Source organism: Mirounga leonina, unplaced genomic scaffold (genome assembly GCF_011800145.1).
Source record: "Mirounga leonina isolate KUSES-001 unplaced genomic scaffold, KU_Mleo_1.0 Mir_173, whole genome shotgun sequence".
NCBI lineage: Eukaryota > Metazoa > Chordata > Mammalia > Carnivora > Phocidae > Mirounga > Mirounga leonina.
In genome coordinates this window covers 54481093-54493814 of record NW_023270447.1, presented here as the reverse complement: position 1 = coordinate 54493814, position 12722 = coordinate 54481093, and the positions used below count along the sequence as shown (strand labels likewise).

General features: G+C 33.5%; 1 protein-coding gene across 2 annotated transcripts in view; it reads right to left on the bottom strand.

Moving 5' to 3' along the window:
- The window catches only part of FAF1 (Fas associated factor 1), a 500737-nt gene that overhangs the window by 132576 nt on the left and 355439 nt on the right, over nt 1–12722 (bottom strand). For both annotated transcript variants that reach the window (XM_035018596.1, XM_035018597.1), the window contains exons 10-12: nt 9836–9962; nt 8786–8849; nt 7733–7814 (exon numbers count right to left, since the gene is read on the bottom strand). In XM_035018596.1, the coding sequence (XP_034874487.1) occupies nt 7733–7814; nt 8786–8849; nt 9836–9962 (273 nt within the window). The remainder of the gene's footprint in view (nt 1–7732; nt 7815–8785; nt 8850–9835; nt 9963–12722) is intronic.

The following is a 12722-nucleotide window of genomic DNA, read 5'->3' as shown; positions in this document are numbered from 1 at the left end:
ACATTACTTATGTCTACGGTACAGCTCTGACAGTGTGACCTCTTCAAAAACTTTCCAAAGCTAACCACTGCCTAACAACAACAAAAGTCTTTAGCTCGTCTTCAGGGATTTCCATAATGAAAAGTAGACCCAGTCTACTTCTTTATTTTAGCCCTATCCTCTACTGTTCCAAGTACCATATATACAAATTAAACAGGCCTATTTATCTTCTCTAACATGTATATCTGAATAACTTGGTTACTGTTAATGTAAGGGCTCATTTTCCAAGGTGGTTTAATTGTCAAGGTAATTTTAGCCCATTTCAGAGAAAGGAGAATGGAGGCTTGCTTACATAGCTCAGTCAGTATCAGGGCCTAGTTTCCAATCCAAATTTGCCTGATTTATTCAATGTCCACCTACTTATAAGCAAACAATCTTAAAGATGTTTCACATACATTTCAAAGATGTTTTAAATATGTTAATTTTCTGTTAAACAATCTTGTGAAGTATTACAATACAAATTTTTAAATGCAGAAATTGATGATCAGAGGAGAAGAGTAATCTGGTTAATTGGACATAGTTAATAAATGAAAAACCAGAACCCAAATATAAGAATTTTGATTAGTATGCTTTCTACCATACCTCTTATTTTTAGTGTTTAAGATTAGATATGAAACAGATTTCTTGAATTTACAACTGAAATACTATAGAGATCAAACTTAGCTTTTAATCCTTTTAAAATAAGTAATATGAATAACAAATACTTTCTAGGGCCAGGAAAGGCCCTTTGGGAAAAATGATACAAATATGGATAAAGCCCATAAATGAAAATCAGCCTTGCTTCTGATATTTTAATAAATTTTACCTATAATGCTTTTCAAATATGGTTAAATTGTTTTTAAAAGATGGTGAGTAGCAGTAAATTGAAAAGAATGTTTTACAAAGCAGCATATCTTAAAACTAACTTACTAAATTTTTAACTAAAAAATAATTTAAATATGGACAGTAAAGTTTTCTACAATTTTAATTAGGTAGTTCTGATAATTCAGTAGGAGAATTTGAGGCAAATTCTAAATACGGTGCTAACAATATACTGTTTAATGGAAACATCTAATTATAGAACAGCATATTTGGTATGGTTTTATTTATGTAAAACATGTCAACTTTTTTACTGATACACATATTTGGAGATTTTTAAAAAATCATGTTTAAAAGTAAAAATAATATTTAATAGTGATTATTTTCAGGCTTCAGATTATGTGGTAACTTGTTTTCTACTTTAAATGCACCTGTATTCCTTTTTCTTTTTACAACAAATATTTTATTTGTAGAATGAACATACTTAACGAAGTATATTAGCATTATATTATCTCACACATGTGCAGGCTGCTCTCATAGCTGTCATATAAAATTACTCCAAGGACATTGTCTGCCTTTAAGGAATTTAAATTGAAAAGAAAACAAAGACAAGATAATCAGACTGGGCATATTCTCTAAAGCACAAATAAGTTTGTTTGCCTCTTTTTTTCTGGCTAATGGAGGGCTAGAAACCTACCAACTACAGCTGTGGCTTCAGATTTCTGTAGAACTTATTTTTCTTAAAACGTATTGATCAGTGATGGTATTCAGATTTCTTTTTAACATGATATAATAGAAACAGCACTACTTTAAAATGGGCTGATTTTTAAAAGTAAATGTAATAAAACTTGATCACAAATACTGTTAAAGTAAAGCACTTATTTTAGTGCTGTAAATGCTCATAGGGGTTCTTAAAATTCCTTTCTGGAATTGTTCTTAGAATTAGTTCATGAATTGCATGAATAAATCAGTTTGTTTTTCACAAACATTTCTCAAATAGTCCAAAACTGCTTCACAGCAATTAGCCACGGTGCTGGGTGCATATATGGATAGCATCCTATTTAATCCTCAAAACAACCATATCATTATCTCCCTTTTGTTTTTTAGTTCCTAGATTAGAAATAGGCTGATTACTTGTTTGGGGCCACAGAGTTACTAAGTGGGAAATTAGTAATTGAGCAGTGGTTTCCTTAATTTATGTGTAATATTTGGAAACATCACTGGATCTGAAGTCAAGATCTAAGGAAGTATAACAGGATTACTGAAATCAAAGCCCAGTCTCCCAAGGGGAGGAACTGAACTAAGAAAGGAACAATACTTCACATGGGAGATAAACCCTGGCACTGAGATTTTTATTGCTGTTGATTTTTACTTACTACAAATGTCTAATCATTCTATAGGGCACTTTCTGTTTTGTACAGAATTCAGAGGTAGCAGGAATGAGAGGTGGGGAGGCTATAAGGAGAAAAAGAACCCTGGTTAAGAAACTCCTAGGGAATCATGGTGTGGCCAGTGGTAACGCTTCTGCAACCTTAATTACAGTAACTAACCATTGGCTCTCACTTACCTAAAGATAAAATATAAGCTTTATTCAATAAATATCTCTTAAATGACAGGGAATGCTAGACCCTTCCATGCCTTGGCCCCTTCTGATCTTCCCCACCTCATGCCTTGCAATCCAACTCTCTATCTTGCATTTTTTACTCTTGGTCTTAAGTTTTTCGTTGTAGTTCTCTCATTTTAATCTTCTTGCCTTTGGTTTTGACCTTTTTTTTCTGTTTAGAATTCTGTTATTTGGCTAAGTATGACTCATAAGATTCAGGGTAGATGTACCTCCTTAAGAAATCTCCTTAAACTTTCTAAGGTAGATGAAGTACCTCTCCTCTTTGCTGCTATAACGTACTATACTATATGAATCTGTTGATATTATCTTCCCCATTAGAGTATGAGCATCTCAAAGGCAGGAAAGTTCTATATTCCAGGTCCTTAACAGGCATGTGATAAATATTTATGGCCCTCAACTGAATGAACATCTCTAACAGTTAAGGGCATGAGAGGAGGTCATAACTGATGGACCTGTTGCCAGAAGTCAAAACTCTGTCACAATATGCTTAAACACAAGACCTTAGAATACTTGTTTCACTGAAGTTGGAGCACTGCTTTGGACAGTGTTTTAAATTCCTCATGAAAAAGGCAGAAGGAACTATGGGCACTCTCACCACCAAGTGCTCTCAAATGAAATCAGTTTGAAGCAGTTTTCATTAAGATGGATTGAATGTGGCATCGTGAGAAACACTTTATCAAATGTAGTGTTTTACTTAGTGATTAACTATATACCAGTTGATGAAGCTCCCCAAATCCTTTGTAATCCCACCACTCCAATAAACATTTAATGAGTATATAAGTTCAAAAAGCCTAGCAGAGGATTTAAACCTTCAATCTTGTTTTTATTTACTCTTGGAACTCAATTTCTCACTTCGAGTGAAGAATGCTGGTGCTTGAGGCTCATCTGTTGCCCTGGTAAAATTAATGTGCCTCCCACAGTTTAAATTAAACATGTGATATTTAAGATGAAAGAAATTTAGTCAGAATGCCACAGTATCGGTCACACTTGCTTTAAAATATGTGAACATCAGCAAACTGCTTTCTTAAAAATGATTCATTCACAGGTTTTAAAAAATAATATTGACAAAGACTTGTTTTAACTTTCAAATGTGAAATCTGAAAAGGAGAAATGACGTTTGATCACTGAATCCTGCAGTATAGTAGTTACCATTGAAAACTGAAATATAGTGATACAGTGTAAATCGTACTTACCTGTGTTAGAACCCTGAGCTCTTATTTGGCCTCTAGTACTTACTACTGATGTGCTTTGATTAAGTTCTGTTGCATTTCTGAGCTTCCTCATCTATACAATAGGAATATTGATATTATATGTCCCTATCTCACTGGTTTGTTGTGGGGTTCAAATAAGATACATATAGGAAAGATGCTCTATAAACCATACAGCACCATATAAATCTGTAGCAGCAGTACTATTTCTATGCGTACACAGTACTCTTTAATTAAAAGGAGATATGTGTGTGTGTGTATGTGTGTAACTTGGCTGATGACCATAATGAATGTATCTGCATAGATTTAAATCTGAAAAATGTATCTATCATGTGGATCAATTTTACTTAAGTTTACAGTAATGTCTTAAACGATGTATAAACTGTTCTTTAACCTGGAAAAGAGAAATGAGGAAAGAAAAAGTTTTGGGCAAGGGGAAAAAGATACAGACAATTTAGCATTCCAAAGAGGTCAAAGGATTTTGGTACGAATCTAATATGAAGCAAAACATTTAATTACATGAACCAATGACTTTCATTTGTTAAAATACCAAGACCCGGGGCGCCTGGGTGGCTCAGTTGGTTAAGCCACTGCCTTCGGCTCAGGTCACGATCCTGGAGTCCCAGGATCGAGCCCCGCATTGGGCTCCCTGCTCAGCAGGGAGTCTGCTTCTCCCTCTGACCCTTCTCCCTCTCATGCTGTCTCTCATTCTCTCTCTCTCAAATAAATAAAAATAAAATAAAATAAAATAAAATACCAAGACCCTAGTCAAAAGCAAACAATCAATTATTTCATTAGAAATATCCAGAAGCTAATATGCAAGAGTTTATTCTCCTCTGGGGATCATCAAATGCCAGTTTATTATATAAGACACTTAGCAAAAGTTTCTTTGTCTATTATATACTGTATATTTAAACAAGTATCTTCATTTAAAGTTAAAATGTTTAAGGTATACACAGTGTATCTTAGGGTAGCTTTTTAAGTGGGATTTAAAAGACATCTATGCTTATTTTGGGAGCTACAGTTTAAGTCACAAAGGCCCTAACATTTTCCGATTACTTCAACTACTTTCAACCATATTTATGTCCAATAAGTGATTGTTTAAATATAATAACATGGCCATACAATGAGACTCTATAACCATTAGAGTCCTGTTTTAATGAAGTATTCAGTATTATTTACAAAGCATTCTTGCAAAAAAATTTTGACCTGAATATAACAAAGCATGATTTCTTCACTAAGCAAATGTTATGGGGGAAAAAAGAGAGGCAGGAGGAGAGAGTGCTTGTTTAAAGGGATTTAAGAAATTTAACAATCACAGGGCGCTTGGGTGGCTCGGTTAAGTGTCCGACTCTTGATTTAGGCTCAGGTCATGAGCTCAGGGTTATGAGGTCGAGCCCTGTGACAAGCTCCCCGCTCAAAGGGGAGTCTACTTGAGATTCTCTCTCTCCCTCTGCCCCTACCACCATGCCCTCTCTCACTCTCTCTAAAATAAATAAATATTTTTAAAAATCTAACAACCAAATGTAATTTGTGATCCTTGAGTAGACTGTGGTTTCAAAAAAATAGTTAAAAAGACATTTTGGAGACAGCTGGTAAAGTATGAATATGCACTGGATATTAGGTGATATTAGGGAATTACTGTTAATTTTGTTACATGTGATAATGGTATTATGATTATGTAAGAGAATATCATTATTTTTTGGAAAACACATACAGATGTCTTTAGGTGTAAGATATGTAATTTAACAAAAAATATTGAATATAAAAAGGTATCCTAAATATTTTCATGCAGTTTAAGTTTTATTTCAAAAGTGTAACTGCTACAAAGTTAAAAAAAAATCATGTGAAACTTTAATTTTTTTACATTTGTTTTTATATATTTTGAATAATAAATTTTATACTTATTTTCTATTCCAGTCAATGTTTGCCATTTTCAGAGAGGAAATGAAAATTTATCATAAAAAATTTATTCATCAAAATCACAAACCTAAATAAGTATAAAAATGTAAATAATTACATTTCAAATGCTGCTCTTTTATAAATGTGTGGTAGTTAAACTTTTGAAGTTATTAAGGCTTCTATCTCCATTAAAACTTTGGGATGCTTGCATATGAAAGAAGCAAACATGGCAAAATTTATTAGTTATTAAATTTAGGGATAGGGGATTTGGGTGTTTACTGTACTATTCTTTTTACTTTTTCTGTATTAAAAATTGTTTTAATAAAAAATTAAAATATTATAAAATATAATTAAGCAAATGACCAAGCGGGAGGGGAAGAATGAAACGGGGGAAATCGGAGGGGTAGACGAACCATGAGAGATGATGGACTCTGAAAAACAAACAGGGTTCTAGAGGGGAGGGGGGTGGGAGGATGGGTTAGCCTGGTGGTGGGTATTGAGGAGGGCACATTCTGCATGGAGCACTGGGTGTTGTGCACAAACAATGAATCATGGAACACTTCATCTAAAACTAATGATGTAATGTATGGGGATTAACATAAGAATAAAAAATTAAAAAAAAAAAAGCAAATGACCATGTAATATTAAAAGGTGAAAATAAACTGTTTTAGCAGGATTATAACATGACTCAATAATATTAAGCATACATAAAAGTATTCATCAAAATATATTTAAAAATATGGAAAGAACATGTATCATAAAGTTAACTGTTAATCTGTGTTAGAATATTTTCTTTTTGCTTTTCAGTGTTTTCCATAAACCTATGGAAACTATAAATGTGTATTATTATAAATATTTATTTCTTCAAAAATGACATCCATTTTATATAAATTTAATAGTTAAAAAATAGACTAACACAGCATTTATAATGGGCTATTCCACTATTCTTAGGGTAAAGAACAGTTTGTGTTTCTATTCCACTTCATTAAACCCATTCATTGCTCTAAGTTTGATCACTAATTATTGTCAATTTTTAAAATTTGTTTAAAATGAAATTTTCTTTTTAGGTCAGGGTTTAAGATAAACTGGAAACTAGAAATTTCAGAGGCATCCTTGCGCTCTACTCTCAAAAGTCCTTGCCCTCTTTAATTCCAATAACTTGCCCTCTACTCTATCTACACACTATTTCTTCCTTCCCACTCTCTTTTTTTCCTTCATTCATTAAATACATAGAATATTTACCAGGGATGGTACAGTCACTGCCAAAAAGAAAATCGAATCTCTTGAGAAGGCATATATAGAGAGAATGGATAATGATAAGCAGTGTGTTAAGTGTAACAGTAAGATGAGCAGAGGGTATCGGTACAAAGTACTAAGGGGTGGATCCAACTGTCAAATAGTGGAAGAGTCAGGGACAATTAAGTCTCAGAGGAAGAGCAGAAGTTAACCAGGTAAAGGGCAGAATGAAGTCATTCCTTATAGCAGAGAAGCATGACCAAAGAGTAAGATTATGGGGAAACACAAACAGTACATCATTGCTAGATTTATTAAGTATAAGGCAAGGAATGGAAAGAGCTAAAGTTGTGCATATAGGTAGGAGCCAGATTACTGAGGTCTCCACTGCTGGCTCAACATATAAACAGAGTGATTGCATAGAAATTTCTTGCTGAAAATGTACCTTCGGAATTCTTGTTATAAATGCCAATCTACTTTACTTTAAGATCAAAATGCCCATTTCTATATTTTTGTTGTCTAAAGTAACTTTTAAGATAAAAATATTGCAGTTATTAGATATATACTATTAGATGGAATCATTTTGGGAAAAGACTGAAAGGGCATTTAGAAAGAACCTGTCAATCACATAACTGAAAAGAACATACACATGTAGCCTGGTCCCTTCTAAGCATGGCTCCCTTTTTCCCCCTACAAAAAAACTCCTGTTTCAGAGCTTGACAAGGCCATCTACAAGAGCCAGCAATACCCTATTATACTATTGCCCCTCTGAAATGGGCATCTTGGTGATGATTAGGCTGGTAGATGAACCACAAACAAAATCAAGTCTTCAATCTGAAAAAAACAGAAAACATTAAGCATTGCCTGAGGCCTGGTGGTAAACCTATGGGATGCATTTTTTAATCACAAAAGGTAAGATTGCACTTACATCTCGGGCTTTCACATAGAAGGCCTCTTGAAAAGCAGCTTCTAATGAGCCAATAAAAAATACAGGATGGCAGTCACCATATCTATAGGAAAAATTATGTCTATTAATTTAAATACATTTCAAATTTACTTCAAAGTTTCACAAGTCTAATCAGCATCTTTTAAGTAAATGTTGGGATTAATGTCTCTTAACTATAGACCAAACATTAAAACATTTCTTTAAAGGCTTGGGAATGAGCTTCATTAGTTCTTAAAATTCATCTTGGCCTGTAGTGATAATATTAGAATACTGGAATTTTAAGTACATCTAGCAAATGGATTTAATAAGTGCTACAAAACCATGCCATTTATAGGTAGCAATTCCTGGTTATCCACTTTCATAAGATTTTCCTTATAGTAACCTTAACTTTCCATTTTATTAGTTCATTTATTCTGGAAGTCCAACAGAGAGGGAAAAAACTGTAATCTTGCAAAGTTTCCAAATTATATTACATTAGAAAACAGAACTAAAGAGAAATATCACTTACACAAAAATTTAGGGTTAAATACTTAAATCCTCTTAAACAACTTATAAGAATCTCAAATGCATATAAAACATTTTATATTAGCCTCTTAAAAGAAGAAATGTTAATAGTTCCAAAACAAAAATTAAAAGAAAAAATTCACTTACATTTAAAATTTTTAAATTATTTTTTAATTTAATATTCTTTTAAAGGATATTTTGTTTATTCTAGGATATACCAAAAATTAGTATCCTATAACCTAGTCCTTTTGGGAATATAGTCAATATATTAATTAGTGACACATTTATTTTCCTTCAATAAAGATATAGAGATAAGATGATAAATACATCTCTGAAGTGGCATAAATGGCTTACTAGTTATCTGACACTGAATAGTATGTGTTAAACTATCAGGACTACATAAACTGATAAATATATCCTTTGAATACTTTACAGAGAAATTAAAGACAATCTATGATTAAAATTGCTCCAGAAAAATCACAGTAGCATTAAAAGAACATCAATTTTATATAGTTAATGTCCTAACCCTACCTTGAAGAAAACTCTGCTGTAAATTGTAATAAGGCATCTCCTTCATTTTCTGCGTTTTCTGGCACTAAAAAACAAACAAAAGAAAAAACAAAAACAAAAAAAACAAAACAAATAGACACAAAAAACAAACCACATAACATCTAATCCCACATATAAGAAATATATTTAATCAATAAAGAGGAAATAAAATTAAATCTTAGCTTCTGTGATATATTTGAGGAGACATTTTAACTTGACATACATTAGAAGATTTCATCAAACCTTAAAAAAGAACCTTGAAAAAATTCCAAGCTCATAAATTTTGGAAAGCCAACTGACACAGTCCTGCTAAGCATTTCAAGTATGTGCCAGTCATCAATTAGGATTTCAATGTTTTCTTAAAATGACATCTTGTGAATAAATTATATAAAAAGGATCTCAAGTTCTTTCAAAAATCTCATTTATAAGAAAGATGGTCAATTTTAAGTAAATATCACATCTATTTCTGCCCAGTGGAGTTCCCTAACTTCACTGAGTAAATGAGCCATTTACGGATTGATTTTAATGGTAATTTTGAATATAATACTGCTTGTGATTCTACAGTATGTATCTTGTAAAGTTAAAGAGAAGGAGATGGCACATTAGTTTACCTTTTTTTCCTGCCAAAGGTGGTACCACCGAATGGAAAAATAATTATTACTATTCTTAAAACTGATATCTCCACTAAGATGCCGGGAAACAAGTACAGTCACAGAAAATATAGCTATTTGTTTATCAACCTCTAGGTTTAAAGTAAAGAGAAAGAATCATAACTAATTATATACGTGAAACATAAGTTATACATTCCCTTGCATTTTTAATGAATTTTACTAAAGCACTGGGAATTGTTGAGCTTAATAAAACCAAAACTCAAGAGGATCTGGTTCTAATGAATAATGTGCCTACTTGCTATATTTTCTCTCTCCAAACCTGGGAAGTCAGTAAGAGATTTTTAAGTTCATTGTTCTTCATAAGTTTCTGCAGTAGGAAGTAGAATTACAGTGCTGGACCCAAAGAGCTATTAATACTCACTCATTGGAGATTTTCTCAGGGCAGATGATGTCATGCCGAATACTTCTCCATCATCCACCCCAAATTCGGAAGCATCTTCAAAGTCATCTCCATCACTATCACTAACCATATGAACATCGGTGCTTTGCTATTTAAGAAAAGTCCTGATTAGTTTTATATTGACTTTAGGAAATCAAATTCCAAAATATAAGTTAAGTAATCACAATAGGACATTAGTATTACAATAGTTCTATTAAGTAAGAAGCCATTTGCTAGAGTAAAGCTTAATATTTTTCATTTTAAGGCTTATATATATTTCTAAACTTGCTGTGATACCCCTAGACTAAAGGCTGGAACCTGAGGGAAAATGAAGGATGCTTACAAACTCAATGAAGATAGGGATTTTTGTCTGTTTTATCCCCAGAACATAGTACACAATTAAGTGCTCAATAAATATTTGCTCAATAAATGAGGAGATGGGTATAATCAGGTCAAAGACAAAGCAAGCTATATGAGTCTTTTAAAAAGCTCACAGTAATCTCCATTTCAAACTTGCCACTTCCTTACTGCAATGGTTCTCAAATTTTTCATTAGTGGAATATGGTACACTATTTTCAGTGTTATTGGAGATACACTATATAAAAGCTCTTTGTAAAGTGCAGGCTATTAAATATGAGATGTGCTTCTATTCAATAAACATTTATTGAGAATTTACTACATGCTGGGCACTGATAAACATGCTCCGTTTATTTTGTTTTCAGCAACATCAGTTGAGATTTAAAGTATTACAATTAAAAACATCGGATTCAAAATATGAACTAGGCTGCTATCTCTAGGTAAGAATGGAATTTCAAAATACTGAGATCTAAAACATCCAAACTGTGAATACTGACAAATATTTATGCCTTGGATGAGAAGGGGGTCCCAGCAAGGTACCTGGCTAAATGCCTGTCTGTCCTATGTTCGATAAATGAAGTCTACACAGACTATTTAATATATGAAATTTCTATCTTTTAAAATATGGCACTATGTCCTTAAGCTGTGAAAATGGGGAAACTATTTGATTCTGGTCTATGCAAAAGAGCCTACTTAGAGATAAATATTTGCCAGAAAAGCATTAAGAGAAACTTAGAATCAAAGACTTATAAAACTTGGCTAGAGGGATGTTAGAGGTTAGCTAGTCATAAAAATTACAGATTTTAAACTAGAAGGGATTTTATTGATTGATTGATTGATTGATTGATTGATTTATTATTTTTTTTGACAGAGAGAGAGATAGTGAGAGCAGGAACACAAGCAGGGGGAGTGGGAGAGGGAGAAGCAGGCTTCCCGCCGAGCAGGGAGCCCGATGTGGGACTCGATCCCAGGACCCTGGGATCATGACCTGAGCCGAAGGCAGACGCTTAACGACTGAGCCACCCAGGCGCCCAAACTAGAAGGGATTTTAAAGATCTTCTTATCAATGGTTTTCAAACTTCTTTTCACAGGGTTACCTCTCTCCCCTGGCCCCAAGGAAAATATTATGTAAAATTATAGTGCATACAATAGACAAAAGTAAGGCTACTCTGGTTGATGCAGCCAGAGGGCAATGGGGAGTCTAATGCTCCTCCTAGGCTTGGCCTTTTCTTTCTCATATCCCTTTGATAGTTGGGGTACCTCTGAAGGATCTCAGGACACTGTGGAACAATTTTAAAACTACTGACCTAGCAAGTCTAATGGTTCCAAATGAAGAAGCCAAGATATTTACTCCATTTGACTCAGCTTAGCATTTCCTCCTTGGGCATAACCAAGCACTAATGCCCAGAATTGTAACATTCTCCGTCTTATTTGAAAGAAAGTCTTCCTAGTGGTTTGAATAAAGAAGATAATGAACAAATACTTATTGAAGGAGTAAAAATGAATGGTCCTTGTCCTAAGCAGTCTATCTGCTATTCTGACTGCACCACTATTTCTCACAGACACCTTGGTTCTACTTACGATCCTAATCTTACTTTAGTGTTTCACTTTGTAGGGCAAATATCTCCTGATTTCAGCAATTCAACAGCTTAAAAATTCAAAAACCCCTTCTCATTTCAAAGTAGTAAGGGAGCCTCCTCTACAAAACCACACATCTACTAGGATGACTACTGTGCTTGATTTCCCTGTGTTTCAGGCACACAGATATCTGGAGCATGAAGTTCCCTGAACTTTGAGTCTCAGTTTCTTAAAGGGGTAAAGGTTTAGGATCTAAAAGGTACACTACATACTCTTCTAGGATACTTAGCCAGGTTCACAGGCTAGTGGAAAGAAACAAAGGTCCAGTCTGATGAATCTTGTCACATTCTCTATCAGCTAAGCTACCATCTCAGCCTTCACTTAGTCTTGCCTAACACTCATCTTTCCCTTTAAGAGGCATCAGGTTAAGAAGGGTTGGAGGACACAGAGAAGAAAAAGCCTTGTTCTACATATCATCTTTTCTTCTCACTCCTTTTACCTTATCCACCACATCTAAACTCCTTCTCCTAATCCAGTTTTCCAATCAAATAGTAGCCCCTTTCCATAACAACAGAACTTTATATCATACTGGGATAGTGATTTTAATTTTGTGCCTATGTACCTAACTCATTATTCATTTTGTCTTCATAAAGTGTAGAGTTCCCAAATCTCTTAAAATCCAGAAAGCAAAATCCTACAACAACAACATCTTTAAAGGGAGTTATCTAAAAAGTCAATTTTGTTGAAAAAAGTATATTTCAAATATGAATTATTGAAGTATCTGCAAGAATGAGCTGCTTAATTATGTATAAGGAACTTCCAATCTCTTCACATTTTCTTATCAGCCATCTAACAGGTTAGGAAAAGCTTTTTCTAAAAAATGAGATAAACAATCTTTTTTTCATTAATGTTTGCTGATGAGAATACATAATCT